This window comes from Hemibagrus wyckioides, linkage group LG20 (genome assembly GCF_019097595.1).
Source record: "Hemibagrus wyckioides isolate EC202008001 linkage group LG20, SWU_Hwy_1.0, whole genome shotgun sequence".
In the NCBI taxonomy this organism is placed as follows: Eukaryota; Metazoa; Chordata; class Actinopteri; order Siluriformes; family Bagridae; genus Hemibagrus; species Hemibagrus wyckioides.
In genome coordinates, this window is record NC_080729.1 from 7,651,917 (window position 1) to 7,677,349 (window position 25,433).

At 42.6% G+C, this 25,433-nt stretch overlaps 2 protein-coding genes across 3 annotated transcripts in view; one reads left to right on the top strand and one right to left on the bottom strand.

The window, feature by feature from the left end:
* rsrc1 (arginine/serine-rich coiled-coil 1) overlaps window positions 1-25,433 on the top strand; it is a 137,882-nt gene that overhangs the window by 96,482 nt on the left and 15,967 nt on the right. The window contains exon 7 of one of the 2 annotated variants that reach the window (XM_058418971.1): window positions 15,336-15,404. The exons of the other annotated variant lie outside the window; for it this stretch is intronic. Coding sequence (XP_058274954.1) covers window positions 15,336-15,404 — 69 coding nt within the window. The remainder of the gene's footprint in view (window positions 1-15,335; window positions 15,405-25,433) is intronic. 2 annotated transcript variants of the gene reach the window in all.
* Window positions 17,684-18,663, bottom strand: LOC131371160 (gamma-crystallin M2-like). Its single transcript, XM_058418973.1, has 2 exons — window positions 18,099-18,663; window positions 17,684-18,003 (listed from the first exon to the last, which is right to left on the bottom strand). Exons 1-2 carry the CDS (start codon window positions 18,360-18,362, stop codon window positions 17,728-17,730), a joined length of 540 nt encoding a protein of 179 aa, XP_058274956.1. The 5' UTR covers window positions 18,363-18,663; the 3' UTR covers window positions 17,684-17,727.

Consider the following 25,433-nt stretch of genomic DNA (forward strand, 5'->3'; position numbering starts at 1 on the left):
CCGGAGCGTACAGCGCGAATCCGGCAACGTGAAAAGCGAGAGTTGGCACGAGGAGGTAGCACAAGAACCTGGAATCAAACCACAGAGCTAATTACCAACATGCAGTGTGAATGAGAAGCCAAAGCGACAAAACAGGGATAAAGATTAATTTCATACCTCAGCCAACAGAGGCACGGCTACAGATCTTACAAATTGAAAAAGCCGGGATTGTTAAACGGCTCGGATTAAAAAAGATGTTGGTAGAATGTAAACTGTTCTCCAGAAACGTCGCTGTGCGAAATTTCCCTCTTCGTTCAGCCGTCTTCAGTTTCTACATCGGTGCCGTTTATGCTGTTCTTGCTTTCCTGTCCTCTACAACGACTTTTATTTGAAAACAGAAATGCACTTGTGTATGTCGAACTTGAAGAAAAAGTTCACTTCGTTCCAGCTGATTTTGTTTTAATGCATAGGAAATGCATTTCCTTTCTGTTTAAAGATTCTGCATCGACACACATTCATTTGGGTGGTGTAGGTTAGCGAGTGCCTTAGTAGAAACTTATGGATTAGCGATCCTGATTTAAAGTCAGACCTGTGCTTTCAGTGTGACTTTTCAGAGTCACGTTGTCTGTAAACTTTGTCGTATCGTGATAAATGAGAAATTTCAGGACCGTGTGCCATCACAGGACACGCTTCTGGTGGTGGAGTGTAACGAATAATAATAATTCTTCACTGCACTACTGTACGTTTTCAAGTATCTGGAAAGATTATTAAAGATGATTCAGTGCATATACAGCAATCAGGCATAACATTATGACCACCCGCCTGATATTGTGTTGGTCACTCTTTTGTTGCGAAAACAGCCCTGACCTCTTGAGGCATGTGGACTCCACTAGATCCTTGAAGCTGGTACCAAGATGTTAGCAGCAGATCCATTAAGGTCCTGTAGGTTGCAAGGTGGGGCGTCACAACTTACAGGACTTTAAGTATACTGCAGACTGGGAACACCCCACAAGAGCTGCAGTTTTGGAGATGCTCTGATCCAGTCGTCTAGCCATCACAATCTGACCCTGGTCAAACGCTGCTCATTGTTACACTTGTCCATTTTTCCTGCTTCTAACACATCGACTTTGAGGACAAAATGTTCACTTGCTGCTTAATATATCCCACCCACTAACAGGTGTCGTCATGAGGAGATCATCAGTGTTATTCACTTCACCTCTCACTGCTCATAATGTTATGCTTGATTGGTATACTACATTATTTCACTCTGGAAACTGATAAATAACTCACTACTTTAACGTTTTAACTCTTAAATACAGATAAAAGCAGGTGCTTGTATACTGTAACTTCACTTCCAGGATTCTTTTACTTTGACCCCCACCCCCACCCCTATCCCCCGTTGCATGGCTTCATATAAACATCCTTGGCAACATCGGGTTCTTCTGTACGTCTCCTGCTTTTGCTTTATAACAGGCAACCCTCAAGCAAGTAGCAAAGCTTCTGCATCATTCAGGAAGTGGATTACGCAGTCAATTTCAAGTCGCATCGCAAAATATCCGTGCCTCTGAGCCGTTGTTTGGAAATCCAGGTTTTTGCCAGAGCTGTGAAACAGAAACATTTTATTTTGTGCTGTAGTCTCCGAAAAAATAATATAAACTTAAGTTGAATCTAGACTTTTATAATCGTATCTTGTATGAATTGTGACGTTTATAGTAACCATATAGATCCTTATAAAAGAGAGAAGCCTTAATTTGTCACATATACGTTACAGTGCAGTGAAATTCTTTCTTCACATATCCCAACTATGGAAGTTGGGGTCAGAGCACAGGGTCAGCTATGAGACAGCACCCATGGAGCTGTAAGGGTTAATGGATTTGGTTAAGGGCCCAACAGTGGCAGCTTGTCAGTGTGAAGGCTTGAACCCTGACCAACAAGCCAGAGCCTTAACCACTTGAGCCATCACTGCCCACATAGTAACTAACTGGGTAAATAACATGATGTGTTGTTCATCAATAAATTAAAATCTTGGCAAATTGTTGTGTTAAAAGTGGAATAAATCAGCTCAGGAGATCTTGTTATTGGATTGAACTGCATCTCCTCAAATTGTACTTCCATTCCATCTGAGTGTGGAACACCGAGAGGCTGCATACTTTTTGTTCAGTCTGATTTTGCTATCCCGCAATCCACTTCCTTTAGTGTCTCTCACAGAAGAGCATGAATAGCTCTCAGCTCTCAGAGCCACGGCGAGCCTGAACGAGTGCTAGAGCCAGTGTGGTGGTGGTGAGTGGGATGGCAGGAAGAACCAGAGCTGTTGTTACTCTCGCTTTGTTTTCCTCCAAACCACTCTAACGTCTGCTGACATGTTAGTTGTGCATCCAGACCATCGCCGACTCCGCTCCTTCTTCCCCTTTCTTCTCAAATTTACTCTTGCCATTCTGACAAGGCGGAGGATCATCTGTCATCCCTGTCCGAGTGTTTTTTTTTCTTCCCGCTTTAAAAAAGTATTATTTCTTCTCTTTTCTTTTTCTGGGGAGACTTCCTGAGCCCCACATTTGGGAGATGAAAGGCACGCAATTGCGCCGAATCTCTGGCCTGCCACTGAATGCCTTGAACGCTCTGACAAAGCTGTCAAAGCTCATTTTGCCTCCAACCGCCACGGCGAACTTCATCTGCCATTCGCAATAAGCGGCGGTTGTAGCCAGACGCCCATTTCAGGCCTTGTCAAAGGGCCGGCTGATATAGCAGCTGAAGCGCTGTTCAAAGCCGCTCTTTCTGTCTGTATTTTAAGCCGTGTGTACACGCGGTATTCCAGCCTGTTTGTTGCCAAATAGGGAAAGTGGACAAAAATCCAGATGGATTGGTTTAAAGGCTTCACAAGCAACAAATTGGATTAGCAGAACACTGTGTACATGTGGCTGTTTTAAAACCGGGATTAGAAACCTAGCAATGGCGTTAATGACTAGTGCCATTTGGACAGTTTATTAGGAGTCGGTTTTGTCTAACAAGACCCGGAGCATGATTGTTTATAACTCATGGGCTCATTATTTAGCACTTAAATCAAACTTTTAAAACCGGCTTTAAACCTTAGACACATATCTTCCTCAATGTTTGGTAGGGATTTCACGTGCAAATAAAAAAAAAGTCCCATATGCACCATAATAAGTAGGATATATAGTTTATCAGTTGTTGTATTATTGTGACTAATAATTAGGGTTTAACTTAGTTGGCAAATAATGTAGCTATATAGAAAATAAATAAATAATAATAATTATTATTATTATTTTTAATAATAACCGAGTTGGTCAGTATTAATGCAACAGTTTATTTATTTATTTATATATTTTTTGGACTTTGTTGATTTGATGCTACAACTTTAGGCCTCACTAGAATACACCTCAGGTCTTTCTAGACTCTAACACCTGTGTATTGAGACTGTTTATAGATTTTACGATGAAATATTACGTTAGTTTCACATATTATTTCTATATTTAGTCTTTATTTTGTTCTAATTTATAATAATTCTAATTCAGAATTAGTTTGTTGCGTGAGATGTCATGTTAGTGGTGTGTTGTGTTTTGTTTTTTTTTTGTTTTTTTGTATGTATTCAGCTGTGTTTTTGTGGCCTTTTCCTGTCCACTCTCAAGAACAAGAACAACCCCTGCAGTGGTGTGTGAAAACAGGAAGTGTGTGTACTCGCTGAAGGAGGGGTTCGCTTTTATGTAGAAGGATACTCGGGGGAGATTTACCTGCTAGAGATGGAGAAGGAGAAAACACTGACCTAGACTTGCATTCCTCTTTTCATTCCTCTGTATCTTTGTGCTTGTTTTAAAGGCAGTGGGTATCGCTGCATCATATTTAGACAACAAAACCATGACACTGTTATCCTAACAGAATTCCCTCGGATATTCTGTTTTCCCATGGCGGTACGTCTGAAAGTATGAATTTTCAAAGTTTTCCAGCTTAAACCACAGGTGTTACGTTACCCACTGTATCCATAGCCACTTGTCTTGCATCAGACCTTATTCTAATGCAAACTAATGAGAGGCCTTGTCCTGTTTTTGGCCCCATTTCCAGCGCCGGCGCCTTCATTTTAAAGTCAAAGGGGTTTGGTGCAGCTTCCTCGTTATCAGTGCGCTTCTTCGGTTGTGCAATATTCAGTGCACCGCAGATGTTCATGAATAATGTCCATCGTTCACCGCTGGAGGTGGGGTTGGAGAAGGAGGAGGAGGAGGAGGAAGAGGAGGAGGAGGAGGGTGTAGGGGAAGGAGAGGGCCAGATGAATTACACGTAGGGGGGATCTGACAGGGCGCACCGAGCTTTGTGATCATTCCAAAGTTCTAATAATCTCCCTCACCTTGCCTATTTTGCCCGTAATGAAAGAGAATAGGTGATTGCGCCCTGGGCTATGTTCACCCGCGTCTCCAAAGGCGGAGCTCGGCCGAGGCGAAGAAATGAACTTTGAACGAGCGGCGAATTGGTTCTGACAGCGTGATAGACAGTGACACAGATTCTGCAGCAAAACAGACGTGGCGCTAATTGATTATCAATATTTTAAGCAAAGTGATGAAAATAAGCATTAAGAAAGAGGGAGAGACAGAAGCAAGGCCGCGAACAGAGGGAGGGGCTTTTTTTCTTTCTTTCTTTTTTTTTTTTTAATTCTCTCTTCCCTTTATGCCGCTTTTTCTGCCTCTGTCTTATATGTTAGCTCTGAAGTGATCTAGAGAATAAGAGAGGAGAAATATAAATCCCCCGCCCGTAATACAAAACGCTTTTCTGGACTTAAGCAGCAGCGCCTGACTGAGCACAATCCCAGACCACCGTGTCTCTGGCCCTTTGTCCTGGGTGTTTAAGCGCTAGTCTCGGTCCTGCTGGGCTCCGCTTGAGACGCAGCCGCTCCCGGCAGCCTTGTATTCTCTTCTAAGTGGCCACCTTTGTGGGGAATCTTGTGTGCGTCGGTCGACATTTGCGTTTCATGCGCGGGGCTCCTCGGGGGGGAGTCTCTGCTCTTCACACACTCTCGACGGGATCTAACTTGGCCACCCTTCATGACTGAAACTGAGCCTATTCACCTTTGTTCACTTAACACACACACTCGAGCGCCACACACACACACACATCTGTAGATCACTGAACAATAAGCATCTTTATATATATATATGTGTGTGTGTGTATAATATATTAGTTGAGATGTAACTTACTGTTATTTATTATATTATTAATATTTTAATCATATGTTATTAAGTTTAGTTAGTGGGGGAAATAAAATGCAAAGAATGGAATATTTGATCAATTTTCCAGCTGCAATACAAATGTCTACATCATCACAATGCACAGTTGATGTTTCTCAGACCTTCAGCTGTCCAGTTCGAGGCTTCTGCTGGTCTGTTTCAAATGTGGTTCATTTTGAGATGCTTTTCTGCTCACCACGGTTGCAGAAAGTCATTATTACCGTTCCGTCAGCTCAAACCGGTCTGGCCGTTCTCCTCTGACCTCTCTGTGGAACGAGGCATTTCTGTCAGCAGAACTGCTGCTCACTGGGTGTGTATTGTTTATTCTGTGTAAACATCTAGAAACTGGTGTATGGAAATTCTAGATCAGCTGTTTCTAAAATATTTCAACTAGCCTTTCTGGCACCAGCAAACATTCCATAGTCAGCATCACAGGCATGTCAAGGTTAACTGAAGCTCTTGACCTGTACCTGTGTGATTTCATGCATTGTGCTTACTGCTGCGACATAACTGGATAATGGGATGAGTGAGCAGGAGTGTATAATTATTATTGTTATTATAGGTACTACACCCCCATATTGATCCTTTTATATGTGCGTATGTACTTTAAATGTACTTAGTGACATGTTTCATATCTGTAGAGTCTCACTTCTCATATATTTATGCTATACTTTGACCCACAAGCCCACACACACATTTGACAGATGTCCAAACATCACACGCCTGCTTCCTGAAATACTGTGATAGCTCAAAAGGCACCCAGACCTTTAGACCAGTATAAGAGCAGTAGGGGAGCATAAGACCAACAGAGCAGAAGAGGAGAGTTGAGAAGATGAGAGTCCGGTGACGTGGGGGGCAGCAGGCGCTCTGAATGGGAAGAATAGGGTGCAAGAAAGGACGGACCCAGAGGAAAAGATCAAGAGGGAAGGGTCAGTTTTTCTGCATGTGTTATGCAGTCCTTGAGCCTCCTTGAATATTTCACCGGTCCGTTTCTTCCTGAACATATTTCTGCATAAGGAGGTCACCAAGCTCTACATATCAAAGCTCAGCTTGATACCATGTGACTCACTGCCACGAAGATCTTTCCTCTCACTTTCATCCTAAGTCAGTTGCTTGCTCCTTTTGGCCTTGCAGGAGCCTTTTGCGACCTCAGCGAGCATCAGAAAAGCGTGGTGCTTCAGCCACGTGCTGGTCCGAGGTGAGGTTCAGCGACTGTGTGTACGGACCTGCTTGCCCCTAAAACCGGGTGAAGTTTTCGGAGTCTGAGAAGTTTCCAGAAAGCGTAGGGAAATAGCACTGGCCTCTGTGACACACCCCCTTTCAACTTGATCACCCACACGCTCTTTTGTTGTGCTTCTATACAAGCAGGTCTCCAGACTTAAACCCAAGCAAACAAGCAGCTCCATAGGGTGAGTCCTTTATGGTGTGGCTTTAGAAGGCTTCACAACAAAGTAAGTTCAGGTCAGAGAGAAGGAGAGAGTCCGAGTCGAGTTTTATACTTTTTCAGCTCCTCTGTCAGGCTCCATATAGAGAGAGGGAATGAATGTAAATGTGTGTGTGTGTGTATGTGTTTGTTTTCCATTTTATATCAAACTCTCATTAATAATACAGTATAGATCTTCCAAAGCTTTATGTCGGATGAGATGAAAAACCAAAATTCCCAGTTGTGTCTCGTTTTCCTAACCGGATATCCAATATTCACTTAGATAATTAAAGAAATCGCCTCCGATTATCGTCACAAGGCTGCTGTCGGCTCTGCGGTTCGAAATGAAATAAGGAAGTTACAGCGACGTGGGCGAACGGGGGGGTTCGAGTGAGGCAAAAGTTTCATCAAGCGAATATTTCATCATGATAAAGAACGCGTGCAGGCTGTTAGACCGAGTTAAGGATACGCCGTGTAGGATTTCGATACGGTTCTGATCACGCGGCGACGCTGACGGATCGATCCTGATCGGTCAGAAGCTAGTGATTGATTTTGTCGAACAGCAGCTCTGACAGTAGTTCCAGCTTCAAGGCAAATCCCAGGTTTCTATTACCGTGCCGGTTCGAGTACATTACCGTTTGTATAGTAACAACTCGACAATAAACACTTTAGCTGACATGATCAAGCTTCCAGGAAGGGAGGCATTTTATTTAGCTGTATTTATTCTGGACGTTCTCCGGTGTCGGTGCTTTGTATCAGTCAGAGGTAAATCTTCAGGACCGGAAGAGATCGCATGTTCTTCTATGTAACATGACAAGCTGCTTCTATTGTTTCTTGCTGTTATTAATTATAACGATAACAGACCTCTCCTGTTTCGGGGATGTTCCTGAACCCGGAATGAATAAAAAGTCGTGGATTAAACTTCTGGAATGTTCTATTTCTGGGTCCATCACACCACCCTGCTACCCTGCTGTTGATTATTTTCCCGCATCTGCATGTTTGCATTCATTCATCCAGTTGAGAAAATTGTATTGTACGTCGCACCCCAGTTCCAGTCAGACTAATTAGTTTAAGACACACTCCCGATGTCCGGCTTTTACTCGTCTGCATAATTAAGACGACTCAAAAAACCCCAGCTTTTTACCTATATGCGTAATCAGTTTAAGTGTGTGTGTGTCCCCCCCCCCCTCCTAAACAGTTCAGCCAAGAACGGCTTAATTACCGTCTAATTGACTGTATTAAGCAGCATGATGAAAAAGTGTGTACGCCGAAGCACTGATCTCATCTGCAAAGCCTCTTATGAGAGCGCAGCGCATATATAAGAGAGCAATCTAGCAAGACAGGCTTTTATGAATTATTCATCATATTGATATGATATCTCTTTGCGATTGTTTGGTCCATTAATATTTGACGAATATCATTTACTTTGGGCTTAAATGTGACAGTGTTTGGTAAATTAGCATTTAAGGAGTGTGTGTGTGTGTGTTTTGTTTTAAGTAGATTAAAATCCTATAATTGTTAGTATATAGTTTCCTTCTCTGTGCTTCATTGGCCACTTTCGCTTGTTGTGTTAAAACCAGGCGGAAACCATCACAACAGTGTCTAAGCAAATGGGTAGATTTAACACACATTTTTGCGTTTATTTTCATTTTGCGGATCCACATTTGAAGCGGCGCTAATTGCTCTCGGCGCAGCGTCTGACTTCTACTCATTTCTGTCATTGTGCAAATGAAATTCATGCTCAACTCTAATTTCCCTGAAGCAAATTATGCCGTACAAGATGTACACGAAGTGGGTTTAATGGAGCCGCGTGCACCTCAGAAATAGCAAACACTCCTCCGGTTTTGTGCGTGTGTGTGTGTGTGTGTTTTTTCCCTTCTGTCTTATAAAAAGCCCTCTGAAGTGCACCGTGCCACCTAGTGGCAACATTTGATGCACGGTTTTCACTCATGCATGTCTTTAACCTATTGCCCTCATTATTCCAATCAGCACCGGTGCTAAATTTCCTTTAATCGCATTGTTGCCGTTCTTCATTCACTCCCTCGTCTCCACACTTTATGTGGTTATGGACAGGTGTTTAACTTTGTCTGCGATTCTGGGCCTGTAGACTTGGCTTTATGTTTCTCTGTGGGTAAATGTAAACGTGTGTGTGTGCTTTATTCAAAGGGACATTTTTCCAATCGTGTAACGCACTGGTGAATATTATGTTTGTCATCCGGTACGGCGCTGATTTATCACGATTCCTCCAAGCCTGACATTCAGATTTCATTTGAGTGGCATTTGAATGCAAAGACCTACACACACACACACTGATAATTCACACACACACACACACACATTTAAAAGTTACACATCTTTGTGTTTATTCCTGGTGTTTGTTTTGTGCATCCATATATGCAGCGGCGCATGATATGCGATGATTTTTCTATAATAACGGCTTAGGCGTGTACTTTTACGGTGGTTGCGTCACATAAACCGATTTTTTATGTGTGATCATGTGGACAACTTTTCTCTCAGGAGCATTCGTGGAACTTCCTTCCAGAAGTTTTCCGACAGGCCAAAATCTTTGGAGTGAGAATGCTGCACTGTGCAGCTTCCCTGTACCACGTCAAGACGTGTTATAACTTTTAATGCAACTGTAAATGGATAAAAAATGTATGACATTTGTCCAAGTAGAAAAAGGCTAAGAAACGAAGCAGTAATTTGAGACGTTTTAGAAAATCAGCTTCAGGCTTGTGACTGTGCTTCTCATCACACCACACTCCATCATAATTAATTTCCTATGACATCACATCCTTATTTTTTTATTCTTTACACTTTTATAGAGTCTGCTGCAAATTTTACATCACATTCAGTTCTTTTTAAAAGAGTGCAGATGGTCAAGAAAAAGCAGATTACGAAGGGGTGTGGTCTATCTAGGTTAGGGGCGGTCCTTGATTTGCATATTCATCAAATCTGGATTATATTCATGAGCATTAAAGAGCAGGTAGTACATTGTCTTTGCTGTTAAATGTGTTTCTCTGAACCTCTCTCTCTCTCTCTCTCCCCCTCTCTCTCTCTCTCTCTCTCTCTCTGTCTGTCTGTCTTTCTGTAAAATCTACAGCCACTAAAACATCTGCTGCCCTCCAGGTGCTCGTCCTCCTTCACTCGTTCACTCCATCCTGCCCTGCATCTCTCTCTCTCTCTCTCTCTCGCTCTCTCTCTCTCTCTCTCTCTCTCACTTTCTCACTTTCCTGCAGTTGTGTCATTTTAATCAGTTCAGAGGGAGTAAGAGAGGGTCTGTAAATCACTGCTCTCTGTTTCGTTCTCACTACTAGTCTGTCTGTTCCTAGAGATTCACACTGTCCTCACACACACACACACACACACACACACACACACACACACAGTTCTTTACATCAGATCCTGAGTCGCATCATATTCTAGAATGACCACATCTATAGGAAATTCAGCATTTCATAACACTTTGCTCATTAACTTTTTAAATAATATAAGAAATATGCTGTTTAATGATGGGTGTGATGCTGTGTGTCATGAAGCACACTCACTTCTACCACACTGAAATTGATTGTGTTCCAGTTAAGGGACATCCTTGAGTGTGTTTTGTTCATGTTGTAGCAACATGTTGTAGGTTTTGTCCGCTCATCATGGAACGTCAGCAAAAGTCAGTTGCTTTATAGCAGCTATAAACAATCATTCCCTTACCTGCCTCGGTTTTTTTCTCTCCCTCTGTAAGTTAATTAGACCAAAAAATCTATTGTCAAGTTACTGGGAAAACTGTGGAGCACAAAATCCTCGGTCCTAAAGACTCCGAAAACGCCTTTCATGGTATTGTCTCTTCACAGAAAACTTCACCATCGCCGCAGTGACGTTTATAATCGGTTTATAAGACGAGTCTGAAGTCATCGTAGAAGTGACTATAGAGACAATAGCCAGCTTCCTCTAACCAATCAGAATGGATTGCATCATCGGTAGTGTTTTCCTGCGAAGGTATCTGCATACTGCGTCTTAACAACTTGCAAAGAAGCGATTTCATTGTTTGTAATCTAAGCAGATTTGCTAGCCAGTCCATGCTTGTCCTCATCTTCCTCCTCCTCATCCTCCTCCTCCTCGTTCCATAGCGAATAGTGTAGTGAGATGTCAAAGATATAAAGAACTAGAGGCGTAAAACCAAAGAGGTAAGCAAGCGATATGTATCACTGCTCCTCACCAGGGGTGTGCACCTGCTGCAGGGGCTTCCCTTGCCTCATACGCAAACATGCACACACACAAACACACTTTTTGGTAGTCAGACCAGAGTAATTAATCACAGAGGACCAGGATGGCTGATGTCTGGTTTGATTGAGAGGCCTGAGGCTGGACTGGACGACCATGAGGCGGGAGAGACTGTGTGTGTGTGTGTGTGTGTGTGTGTGTGTGTGTGTGTGTGTGTAAGAGAGAGTTGAGATGTAATGGTTTAGGGCTCTGTTTTAGGGAGGGAGAACACTATGAGATGAAGATACAGGCAGTTAAGGTCTCGGTGTCCTGAGAGGATTCCCATCTCTCAGACACGCGGTAATTGCTTGACTATCAACTATTTTCTCAGGCTTCTGAAATCTAAAGCAGGACTGCTCATGATCTCTCTCTCTCTCACCTCTTTCTTATGGTTTCATAATGCCACCTTGTTGTTGTTGTTGTTTTTTTTGTTTTGTTTAATCATTTGCTGCTTTTTCTCCTGCTGGACATAAGAGAGAAAACAACCTGCTAGCTTTCATTCTCTCCATGTGGGAGTCTGTGGAAATGCCCTGAAGCTAGAAGAAAGGTTTTCCTGATCAATATTACGTTCCGGGGAAATGTGTAAATATTTGCTCCTGCCATTTTAAAACACTCTTGTCTAAGGCCTATAATTCCTTATTGTGTGCGTGAACGCGTGTGTGTCCATACATTGTGTATATAGTCATGTCAACTACTTCTACTATTATCTGCTCCGTTTGTAGCTCCATGGTATTTTTAATGTGTATTTTTATCATACATCTGTACGGAATGATGTGGTTCTCACCGTAGGAGTCTATTTAACCCTTTCAGATACAGATGTTCTTTAGCTGTTCCTCTTGTGGACAAGAATAAAACATGACCACAGGAAACTTATCATGTTAATGATTCGACCATTTTCAGTCCATTTTTTATCATCTTTGATTAAATACAGGGTCTAAAGGGGTATAAAGTTTCCGTACTTCCAATTTATATATGGAATTCATTCTCTTTTTTTTTTCCTTCTCAAAAATCGACCTCGTCTAACCGCCTTGTTTCTTCATTCTCCGACTTCCCAACTTCCTAAAAACTGTGGAAAAGGCGTCTTCATGAAAATATGTACATTTTTTTTCCCACACAAACAAAGATGCCTTTTCTTTTTCTTTCTTTTTTTTTTCCACCACCCTTTAAATGAATAAAATGCCGCTGTTTTGGCGAATAAAGGCCTGGAGGCTTTTCTAGTAAACCCAATATCTCCAGTTTCACAGGAATCAATCTGCAGCTCGTTCGCACACGGAATCGAGAAGCAGCAACGCTCACGGTTACGACGTTTCATTCCGTCCCGCCGGCGGGATCGTAGGTGATCAAATCGCATTTCTGCATTTTGATCAACTACTGAAGGCTAAAAGAAGTCGAGCCTAGAAATAAAAGACTTAAGAGTCCGTTCTGACTGGATGAACGAACAGTCGCATGCTCTGAAAAGCAGACGCGGTGATGCCAAGGAATTCGCCGTCTCGGTATTTGCACCTTCGGTATTTTTTATTTTTGTTTTTGTTTTTTCCACAGTGTATCACATTGTTTCCTTTTTAAAAAATGAAACTTTTTAATTTACCATTCTCTGTAAATATAAACTTTCAATAAACAGTGAACGATGCCTCACGGGCACTTAGGCGCAATCTGATCTGTCTACATCTCCACCCCTACAGTACAAGTGTTGATTTGCATAGCATGCCTTACGCGCTTCAGGGCGGGCTTTTGTGGCGGCCGCACACTCGAATTTAATAACCTATCTCACGTGTCTGCTTAATATCATCTCCGGGGGGCCGGCGACCTCCTTCAGTCCGCCCCGATTATCCCAATGAATTGTTTCTTTTCAAAGGAGTAATAAGAAGCGGGTGAAAAAAAAAAATAAGGGAGGGGGGGGAGGTCTGGGGTGTGTGTGTGTGTTGGGGGGAGGGGGTGTTGCGAAGCGGCCCTCTAGCCCTCCTGCATCGGATAAATCAGATTGCATTTTAGATTTTATTGAATCTAAATTGCGGGTTTCTCAAACACGTAACCATCAATCACTCGGCCGATAATGGAGCCCGGCCCGATTCCACCTGATGTTTTTGCGTTATTATGTCGGATTGTAACGAGGCGCCGCGGCTAATTGGCCCACCAGAAGGAAGGGAGGGAGGGACTGTGTGTGTGTATGTGTGTGTGTGTGTGGGTACATTGGTACCAGTCTTGGCATGTGCATGGGTAGCGGTAACAAGGACCGGTTTAAATGAAGCATAACTCTGCGTGGCTACATGGCTCCAGGGAACCGAGGCTGCAATTACACACTCACACGCTCACAATTGGATTTCGGCGGAGGACACGTTCAGTCGTCTTTATGGCCAAAAAAAAAAAAACGGAATGAAGTGCGGATGAAGTCAAAGTCTTTAGCCGCGCGACACAGTTTGTTTTGCGTTACCTAATCCGATCATCTGCTGAAGGAGTTCCTGGTCTCATCTCGTCGGTTTACGCTTCTAATAAGCAAACAGAGATATCTCTCTACAGAATTCCTGCACGCGTCCCTGACGCTCATATGCACACACATTAGTGTCAGGTTTAATGCCATTACATTAAGCAGGATAGCGATACTGGAATAACACCAAAGCCACGTAACAGTAAACTGTTTTTGGAAACGATTAGCAGTAAATCTGCCGTACAGGAAGCGATTCAGATTTCGCTCTAAACCTGGAGAATAAATACAGTTCACTTAAAAGCGTATATGTTATTAATGGCATTAGATATCACCAGTTTCTATTCAGCATTAATGTGCCTGATTTATTTATTTATTTATTTATTCATTCATTCATTCATTCTTTTAAAGAAAGACATGTGTTTGGTTTAATTAGCACAAGACTTAACTGTACAGGCCTTGGCATGAGATTCGCATACAAATGACGTCATGAGTTTTGTAATGCTGTATAAATAAAGCCCATGCACCACCAAGTTCTACCCCTACTCTGTGAGGGAACATTGATATTAAAAGTAAAAATGATGCAAATTCCTTAACATTACATGTGAATCTGGTTCAGGTGTGTAACCGGACACGCATTCTTCCACATCCACACACTGCAGTGTTGTGTTTGTTGTATTAATGTCTGATTATTTGTGTGTGTGTGTGAGAAAGAGAGAGAGAGATGATCCATAGGGGTAAAGTAGAGATTTGTACTGGTGTATTCAGCACAATGAAGATAGGCACTCATGCTTTTTTTTTTCCCCCCTCTTTGTTTGTGGGGGCAGATGTCCCGCGAGGCCCAGCAGAGACGAGAGACGGACAAACAGTTTGATATTGCACCACCGCCCCGAGCACAGTGCAGAGAGGAGGGAAAAAAAATAAAAAAAATAGAGAGAGAATGCTGTTTAAAAAAAAAAAAAAAAAGGAAAAACCGTCGAGCTCAGTCTATATATGTATTTATCAGTTTTGACTTGTATGTGCGCTTGTACACGTGTTAGAGGGGTTAAAAGCATCGCGTTGTTGTTCTTTGACAGCGTAGCCTCGCTCATAAACCCGGCTCATTCTCGCTTAAAGTACGTACGAGCTCGTCACGAGGACGACCTTCCAGCTTAATCTTCCTCTGACACTTACACGCTCTAACACACCCACAAATGCGCCTTTTCCTAATCCAATCACCCTCGATCATGTTATCCACTTAAATTTCTAGCGAGCGTACACAAGCGCGGTTAACTTCTATCAGGGTTTCCGTAATAACGCCGCGGCGCGATTGTTTTCCTCCTTTCACTCCCTCTTTATTTAAAAAGTTGAAACTCATTGAAGGTAATGATATAAGGGACTCGATTTAGCATGGCTGCACTCATCAGTGAGTAAAATAGCAATAAAACCGAATTGCACTTGGGAGACACGAGCGTCGTGGAATAAATGATGTGCAGGAACAGAGGCGTAATTAATTTACAGGCAGTATTGATAGTCCCGCCACACTCCCCGCTATATTTCTTAATCTCCTCTAACATCTTTATTATTCGGAGGAAAGCAGAGTCAACAGCCTAAATGAATTGCCGAAAGATTCGTACACAAAAGCAGCTCCTCAGCGTTGGGATTGCTCTTAAGCTTTTAATTAGGCCACCGACAAAAAAAAAAAAGAAAGAGAGAGAGAGCTTTTGATATGAGCGTAGGAAAGAAAAAAAAAAATGAAGAGGTGCTTGGAAGGAAATACATACACCACTTCAAATGACACTGAAGAGCTCTTTAGTCGGCAAATATTTGACAACTTAAATGTGTCTGTCTGCGGTAAATCTGTGGTAATTATGCCTTAAAAAAATAATGGTGGACTGAATATTACGATGAAATGTTCTCGCCTGTACATGACCCGCTTCTTTCTTTCTTTCTTTCTTTCTTTCTTTCTTTCTTTCTTTCTTTCTTTCTTTCTTTCTTTCTTTTTCTTTCTTTCTTTCTTTCTTTCTTTCTTTCTCGCACCCGTTTTCAGCTAAAACAGACGAGGCGCTGAAAGCAAAGGAAAGGAGAGAAGACGAGGCGAGGAAGATCAAAGAGGAAGGTGAGTCGAAGAGCGCTTTCTCACCCGTTTAGTCTGTGCGCCGAGTCTGAATCGGAACGAAATGTGATGCTTTTGGGTTTTATTTGCTGTTTGGTTTCACAATGCACCCAATTACAACAAGGGGGTCAAACACAGAGCGTGTGCAGAAATCATCAGCAACAGTGAGGCGGGACTTCGATAATCACGCTCATGCAGCGTTTATTTTCTATGTTTCAGGCATAAAATACTGAGTTCCTGCAGTGCTACAGCTCTTCCCTTTGGACTCAGCTTGTAGCCTTGTTCATAATGTGACGTTTGATTCAGTTGAGTCGATTCAGAGTCGAATCACTTTCTCAAGCGAACACCACAGACTGGACTTCAGAGCTCAGATGCCCTCGGACCGGGTTCGCTCCGGAGTCTCATTGCGGCGTCCTCTGCTCAAACAGTCTACACTAAGGGGGGGGAAACGCTCCAGGGTTCGAGTCCAACAGACACGACGGTGCATTTGTGGCCCCCCCCTGCCCCCCAGACATTCTCCATATTAATAATCTACTATAGATAGTGAACCAGGCAACAAAATCTAAACGCTGATTGCAAGTATGTGGGAGTACATAGTTGTATTTGTTATATAAGAACCTGCAGTCTCGGGGTTATTGGATGGCATACGGGATACGGGTTCGTCCAGTAGAGATAAAGATAGTAGTAGTAGATTATAGTGGGGAAGATAAATATTTCCGATCAGCATGGGAGCACTCTGTCACAACCGCATCAGAAATACACACGTAAAACAGATTTTATTAGAAGAAAGTGCTGGGTTGTGCAGATAGTAAATATTCCACGTCTCTCCTCCTCATCGTCTCAACACACACACACACACACACACACATTCAAATGAAGTCAGGAGCAATTTGCAGGAGAGCACCAAAACGTGATAGGTGCAATAAAAGCCTTCAGATTCCATAATGAAATTAAGTCCGGATGTGGTGTAGGGCATCGCTGAATGAGAAAATGAAATCTGTGATGGCCTGATTATCATCTGCTTCTGGTGTGTGCATGTTTCTGAATATGTATGGAGAGGTGTGTGTGTGTGTGTGTAGGGCCTTCGTGATAATCCAGAGGTCTAAGTGCATGGCTTGTGTGTGTCTCGGATTGAAAATCATCCTCAAATCTACGAGGTTTTAATCAGATCTCTGATTAGATCTAATAGGGGTCTAAGTGTGTGCTTAGTTGTCAGATATCGATCCTTGTTTATTCTGCGCTTACATTAATTCATGTCTGATAAGCCCACTATATCCTGTTTATCTCTATCTGTATATAGAGGCAAAAGACCTGTAGTTTGACCTTTTGCCCAGAAATGAATTAATCATCCTCTCTTTACTGTGTGAATTACCATGGGATGTATCGAGCGCCGAATTTTCTCTTCATCCATTATGTTTCTGTCTGCTTATTTGCTGTAGGACATTGAGTAAAATAACACAGCACGGCCTACACAAACACGGGTTTATGGAGACTCGGAAACTAATAACTCGCAAAGCATAATTCGCAGCTGTGGAACCGCCGGAATTCTTTATAACTGTGTAATACTCGCATTCGGTAATGGTAATGTTACAGGGGTATGGTTTAAATAACTGCTTTACTGTACTGCAAATTGGGTTTATTTCTGGGTGTTAACAAATAAGGGGTGAACATTATGAACATTTCACAATGATCTTATCATCAGTTTGAGGCTCCTGAATTGAAAAGCGTTCGCCTTGACAACGTAAATCTGTGATAAATCTGTGGTAATTATACCTGAAAAAGCGAACGTGGTCTACTGAGGTTACAATTTCGTTGAGAAGTTACAATTTGGCTAATGTCTAGGCTGTGATCTCAGGTTAGGAGGGACTTATTTCCCTTTCCTCTGCCGCTAGGAACTAGCCAATCGTGGGTGACTGTGAGCTCATGTATGTGGATGAGGGCTGATGGTGTGTTACGCTGCTTCTCTGTGTGAACAGTTAGTCCGCTTTATCACCATGCGGTGAATTAATTCCCCCATGTTTTATTTTTTCCCTCAGTTTTCGAACCAGAGATTTTAAAGTACCGAGCATTTGACTTTTCCAGTAAATGTTCCTGATTTTAAGAAAATTTCCCATAATGCAGCAGCACTTTGCTGAATGCTGGTGATTGGTTAATGTTTCGATGGACAAATGAGTTTGCAAACCCAACCCAAGAGACTTGACATTAAAAGAGAAAACCCTACAGAATGATTGACTTCACTGCTTTATTTATTCCTTTGACATTTTTGAGTCAGAATTGCTCGTGATGTTCACATGGTGTAACCGATTAGACCAAGATATTTTTTTCTTTAATACCAGGAATCCATGATGCGCCTCACGCTCATGAAGTTCATGTTGCCGTAGTCCCTGAAGCTGCGGTACTCTCCGGGCCTGAAGTACCACATCCTGCCTCTGTAGTTAGGATGCTCGTACATGAGCCAGTGGCCGTCCATCACGTGGCACGAGTGGCATCCGCCGGTCCAGTGGTAGCGATCCATGATGGAGTCGCAGTCATCGCTCAGATCCATCATCTGCCCCATGAAGTTCTCCCTCTCATAGATCCTCATCCTGTAGTTGCCCCGGTACTGTTTTGACAAAGATACAAGACATGTGAGGGAGAAAAATGAATAGATATGCACAGCTAATATTTTAGTGGTATAGTATAATGTTATTAGCATACCATGGGGATCATGCGGCAAGACCTGATGCAGTTGTTACCCCAGCCCCACATGCTCATGTAGTCAGGGTACTCTCCCCTCCTGATGAAGTACTGGTTTCCCGTGAAGTTGGGCCGATCATACACCATCCAGCAGCCGCTCTCCACCCTGCACGAGTGGCAGCGGCTCAGGTAGGAGGACATGTCGGAACAGTCACTGCTGCACTCATAGGAGCGGCCCATGAAGTTCCTGTCCTCGTAGAAGATGACCTGTTTGGGCAAAGACATTTGGAAGAAAAGAGGAGGGATTAATAAATTTGAATAATAACTTCTTTTTTTTTTATTTAATATTAATTAAAGATATGCAGTGCTTACCCTGGCCATGGTGATGATCAGATAGGGAGCTTTGTTGGTCTGTGTGAGCTTTGTTGGTGAGCTGATGCTGTATCAGGTGTAACCCCCTTTCTTTTATACCCAAAACAAAAACTAGAAACCATGTGGTGCCTTTTGTGCGAACTCCTGACCAAGCAACATAGCACAGAGGCCTAAAAAGAGCTGAAGGCCTTTCACCAAATTTCCATGTGACCTGGTCTAGTGAAGGCTTTCAAATAGCTGATGCAGGCAAGACAATGCAGCTGGCAGCGTGTCTTTCTTTGTATGCATACTATACACATATTGTTGCATTCTGCACAAACCAGTGAATGCCCTTTTGGTAATTCATGCAAGCTGGCAGCAGGGTGTTTAGTTAGGAAATGACATACAGAAACCATAGAGCTTTCCACATAGTTCTTTTCTTTTATTTGTAACAGTAAACATCGTCACCAAAGAGATTTACCGAAATCTAAACGTTATCCCTAATGAGCAAGCAAGAGGCAAGCGTGACTCAGGAAAACTCCCCGAGGTGACCAGACTCCAGAGGTCAAAGAATATCCTTCTGGATGACACAGATAGTGTCTAAATAAACACTTAGCTGAGCTAGTAAAGTTTGTTTTTGTGACAAACAGCACTCTTTTGTATTTTTGTTTTTTAACCAGATTCTTACACTCTTTTCTTTCCATCCAGATTTGTCGCCTTTCGGTTGTTGTAGCTTGTGAGCTCCTTAATCACTTTGACGTCGTCTTCAGGACTCTCACACACCTATGCTTAACATTTTCGTTGCCCACTCTTTGGAGTTTAGTTACATCATCGCATCGCAAAATGCTAGGCGACACACACGCGTTCACCCCGTCGAAGCTCGAGTCCCGATGATGTCGTAGCCTGTGACGAGAGAATAATTGGTCATGTTCTCTTGGTAGATGCTGATCTCTTTCCCCTCCCTGTCACAGCAACAACAGCCAATCAGGGGCCCCTGTGAGCTAATGTGTGTTAAAGAGGGTGTTTCTCGCTGTCCTGTGAGGTGTCATGCTGCCCTGTGACTTAACATGAGATGCGGTTGACTGATTCACAATACACGCTTAAATGTTGAACGAGGAGCTGCCCCGCACTGTTATACACCCACCACCATGCTTTACACATGTCCATGTAGGTTCCCAATATAAAATATAACAAACACTACGAAAAAGTTTTCAGGTCAAGGTTGCAAAAATGTCTTGCCTTATGAGACTAAGTTTAGAAGTGGCTTTGTTGTGACATTCCTACACTAATAAAATGAATTCATCCCGAGTATGATTACGATGATAGACGTCCGTTGCTTTATTTGGCCGGTCTGTAAATCCTTACTTGTCATCTGGTCGTGAATGGCTTGTCTCTGCAGAGATTTGTATCCGATTAAATAATCCAATCATAATGGCTGAAATCAGTCATAATGGATGCCGAAGGTCACTTTTACTTCCGCAGCTTATAACGTCTGCTTTCATGTCATCCTAAAATCATCATTATTAAAGGAGCGCTTCTGTTGGAATGATGAATTGTTCAATATCGCTTATACATGACCTTACATATTCCCTGAGGTGAGCGGTGTTGCTCTGGACGGCGCCTCTCTGCTCAAGGAAAAGAAGTCGTCCAGGTGATCGCACTCGCACACCTTGATTGACGCTTATTATGAATCAAGGGTAGTGTTAATTGTATCATACTGGAAGGTATTAGAAAGGTATTACCTATCATACTGGATTTTTTTAGGACCTTGGAAGCGTGAGCAGAGCTCTGTCTGTTCTGTAATAAACTAACAGTGTATTTATATTCCGTTCCATTTTTAATACAGCGATGAGCTCTCAGGCCTGAGATAAAAGATCTGATGCCTTTTGAGAATTGTGCGAAAGTTTAATATTCTAACTTTCCCAGTTTCGAAAACTTAGCGTGTTCACCGCAGCTGTCATACTGTAGTACTGAAAGCTGAGTCTGCTGTGATAAATCTATTCATCAGGATCCCTGCTGAATACGATAACGGCGGACGCCCCGCACATCGTTTCCTACTCCTGGAATAACATCAGAATTTATTAGCATAATCGGAAAGGTTTGTGATATCATCGCTTGTTAATTTTATTTGTAATGAATGTTTATCAGATTGGAATGCTGTTTCTATTAGATGAAAAGAACACCACACCACAGTGAGCTCTCCGATTCTCTCCTCCTCTTTATTAGTTGAAGCATTACCAAACCGTTAAATAAGCGTTTAGCCGCAGGCTACAGAACAAGGTTCCCAGTCATGCAGGTTTCTTAAGCAAAGTTCACGCTGTAATCGTCTTTTGGAATGAATCGACTTCCTCCCAACTCCTCTGCTCGGTGCTCTTTCATTTCTCTTCCTTTTTTAAGAACAACACATTCATCCTGCTTAGCGCTGGAAGGCTCACCCATTCTCTCACCTTTATCAAGGACAGAAATAGTGCCTCATCAAAGCGACACGCAGCCTCCACTTCCAACGACCTGGAAGTTTCAAAACTGTTCGGCCAAGACGGCCATTATGTTCTTCCGGTCCAACAGGGTCTACCCACTCATCCCTCAGGGGCTGGGAGAGTTCAACACAACAAGAAAGTTGCAGCCAAGCTGTGGAAATGAACAAAATGAGAGGAAAGCGCGCCTCCCACTCCTCTGAGAACACTTCTGTCGGACAGCCACGGATCGAAAAAAGATGCGTTTGATTCTTGCAAGTGTGGAAATGTTTGCGCTATTAGAACAGCGCTTCGTGCTTTGACCTTTTCTCAACAAGGAGGCCACTTCTCCCAGCGAAGATCAATACTTCACCTTCTGCTCGTCGTTTAAACATAACTACTTTCTATTGGAGCTTGAAAGGGATTTTAGCCTCAATGTCAAAGGCCGCGCCGCACTCGAAAATCAAAACCCACAAACATAGAAGCAGTGCTGAGTGCTTGTTTGTTCTCCTCTCTAGGTTTTCATCAATAACTTTTGGCAAATTTAGTTTTAAAGCTGACGGCTTTGGTGTAGCAACACAGCCTGTGCAGGAATGCGGGGAAATGTTGAAGCTATCATTAAACTTCCATTTACTATCATGTTTGTTTATGCGTACAGTCGTGTTCTATTCCCTTTTATTCCTTCAGCACTTTGAATAATAGACGTGGTGACAGTGCAGCTTTACAGAAACCCAGGTGAAGATTTTTGGTTGCTGGTGAGGTGAAACTGCCAGGGAAAAACACCCTGAGAACACATCTCGAAAAGGTGAAGCGTCCTCATCCGACTGACCTCGGACACCGAGATTATAAATTATTACACTTGTACAGCTGTATATAACGTGTGAATAGCAGACCTGGGATGAGCACGGGACGGTCTTTATGATTTGTTCACAAGCTGTAGTTGTTCACGTTTTCACATCATCCGCCTATATTCTAGATTTTTTCATATTTTTTGTATTACGTGAAGTTTCTTGATCATGTAGTCAGTATGGAAATTAGTGTCAAACTGTTAAAGGCCCTGTCTCCCCACTCTCAGAAGTAATGAGACAACCTTCACATATTGAACTATATATATATATATATATACACACACACACACACTCGCCTTTGTGCTTCTCTCGTCCTTGTTTCTACATGTAGCCTTGTTTGTGGCCAGTGCTAAATGTTGTCAAGAGTTGGAATAAGACATGAGCCTGTCCCCCATCACGGTCTAATCGTGAGATCATATATTTTAATGAGGCGTATAATAGCTTTTAACCCGTATCATTAGAGCCAGATACACTGTGGCCTGCTCTTTTGCCTTGCAAAAGGGGAAAACTGTTTCTTAATTACGCTGTGTGTCGTCCGGGTCACGGGCGCCGGTGTGTAACTGTCTCTGTGTGCCTGTGTTCCAGAATTATCTGGTCATTAAAATATTCACAAGGGATTTGCCCCTCAACCTTCAACACACACACACACACACACACAAGCACACACACAGTCTCCTCTCCCGCCCCCTGTACCTATTAACACCCTGTCTCTCTCTAACAAGCTCTGTTGTCGATCATGAAGCTCTTCCTACCAAGCAAAAAAAAAATAAAATAGATATTCCGAGCACCCGGTCTGTTTGTCACTGGGAAGATGTATAGCCACAAATGTAATCGAGTTCTCTGCTTTACTGTTAGCTTTGCCAGTATTTTCATTCATTTGTGGTGTATAAATGATTTTTATTTATTTATTTATTTATTTATTTTTAATATAATTACTTCCGCCTTATTCATTTTAACAGGAGACTGTTGAATCTTTTTTTTTTTTTTTTTTTTTTTTTTAAATATTTAAAAAAAAATATTTGGTCAAAAATTAATACAAATAATTATTAATTAACGCAGCTTGTTTTAGTTCAATATAATTTAATTGCTCAGAAAATGCAGTGCTTCATATGTGGGTGGTGGAAAAGCAGTGGACATTGATGCCCATGTTAATCTGCACAAAAATCAAATTATTTGACCTCCAAGCCCGACGACGCATAAGCCAACGCCAAGTGGACTGCTGTTAAATATTTAGCACGCTCCCGTCATGAATACAAATGGGGCACAAATTGGAATCTACAGGCGGGTGACCCCGCGACTAAAGCCTGGGGTGCAAAGGGCTTCGCTTTGCTTTCAGCGTTTTAATTACCGCGACTCCCACCGCCACGTGAAGGACAAGCGGCGAAATGCAGCACCTGGTAAACGTCACTTTTCTCCGTCCGCCTCGTCACTTAGCAGAAGTCGCCGTGCAAGAAGTCGTTTTGTCATAAAAGGTCTGATGGAACGGAAGATTTGCTGGGAGATCTTTCAGCATTCGTCTGATACCTGTTCCACTCGGACGACACGCAGAGTGATTCGATTACGCTGACACGCCTGTAAGTCTATAACAGCGTGTAGTCGACGGCCTTGCTCTCTACCGGTCATCCGTGACGACTTATTTGGTCGTCGTTATGTTGGAATAGAAAAGGAAAGCATCCCAGGTGATGTTTTATTTAAAAGAAATGTGCTCATATTGATTTCCCATTTCGTTCAACTGGCAGCATCGTTAGCTATTAGCCTGCAGTTCAGTGACAGGGTCCATCCATATGGTCATTTCCTGCCTTTTATTATGCTCTCATGTTGGACATATTTATTCGAAGTCCTCGGCAGTTCATATGTTACCATGGCTTATTAACCGAACGTGACATTCAATGACTAGCCAGTTCTCCTAATATGCCTTTTTTTTTTTGTTAGATGAACGCCTCCTGCTGAAAACACACACTCTCCTAATATAATGCCATTTGTGCACAAACAAAAATAAGTATTCAGGATTCAGTATCATCGTGTGAACCACACAGGCAAGTCAGCATAAGGTTCTCAATTCAGCCTGAAATTCATTTTTGTTTGTGGCTAATTGATGATCATAAGCTTCTGTTACTAAAGCAACATTTGGACACGTCTTGATTAATGGACTACGAAAATCTGCTTTTTTTTTTCCCCCCCTCCAAAACCATTCATTCAATCTAATTAGTCTTGAAATCCATATTTTATCATTTACCAGGCTAGTTTTGTCCTTGCAAGGCCGCCACATATCGTCCCTTTGTAACCGGAATTACTGCGTCCCCTGTGCCTGTCCACAGTCCCCCACACTGAAGCGATTAGTTATGCCTGGCCTGTAAGCACTGAATCAGAGTTGGGGACCCAGGGGAAATAAATTTGGCGGAAAATCAGTGCGGGAAGATTTAATTATCACGCGGGGACCTTTTCCTGCTCCTGGCTCGCTGAACCCAGGAAGGAAAGGGGAGAAAAAGAAAAAAGAAAAAAAAACCGCATTGTGCTGCAACCAAATCCACACAGCGCTTGTCCTCTCCTCCCAATTTGTTCCCCAGCACAGTGATAAGCCAAGCAATTACCTTTTTATTGATTTTTCATCACCACAAATTTAAAGTTAAACCTTTGGCCTACCTTCTTTTGGAAAGACGTGGTAGGTGATTAAGTACCCCACAACACACACACACACACACACACACACACACACTTTCTCCTTCTGGTTTGACTTCAGTGAAAAGAAGAGCAACATAAACTCACAACCTCACGTGACCTGCTATAAATGCGTAGGCGAATGGGAGGAGCCACGGTGTGCCACGCTGCCTTTAGTAGGTTGTCTTCATATCTGTGGAGGTGAAGAGCTTGTTTTAGACAAGCTGCTAAAACTGATCAGATGATTGACAGCCTAGTCGCATATTGGATACAGATCATTTATAGGGGACGAATCGTGCAAGGCAAAGCGCCAGTACGATGCAGCGTGTCTTCACGTTAAAAGTCATGAGCATCCGTCTAAGCTAGTCATGTTGCATTGGTACATGTTGCACCATCGAGACACATGTTGCATTCAAACACATCTATACACCAAATGCAAGCTTTTGTCATTTGCAAAAGTCAGGTGTAGGTTTCGATTTTTTTTTTCTTCCTAGGCCTATGCATCTAATTGTGCATCAATATTTTCGAAACCTACTTAATCTGTGTATATTTTCTTAAATCCAGACAGTACCTATGCACATGCATGCTTTTGAGCCACACAGAAATAATCTATAAAATCAGTGAGATCTGGCAACCCACAGTGATAAGAGGTGGACTAAAACATGGGAAAACATTTAACCCAAATATAACAGCGCTCTTGTTTGGTCTGCAACAAACACAAAGTAAAATTTTGTGTTTAGACCTTGTTTTAGACTCTGCCAGTAGTTGGCACTGTTGCAGTTTATACATGCATGTCGTGTGGATGAAAGGGTGGCACTGTAGCGCGTGTACTGTATCGCACTGTCCAGGTGCTAGCAGTGACTTGAGTGACACGAGACCAAAAGTGAGACACAACATGCATGTTCTATCACACACGCCTTGGGTTACTGCCTAAAGTTTTACCATCGGACAGAAACGGTGCCCAGGGGGTGGGGGTGCTGCTGCAGTCACATAAATGGCTATGTGAGAATGTGTGTAAGGCTGTCTGAGGGACTTTTTGTATTTAT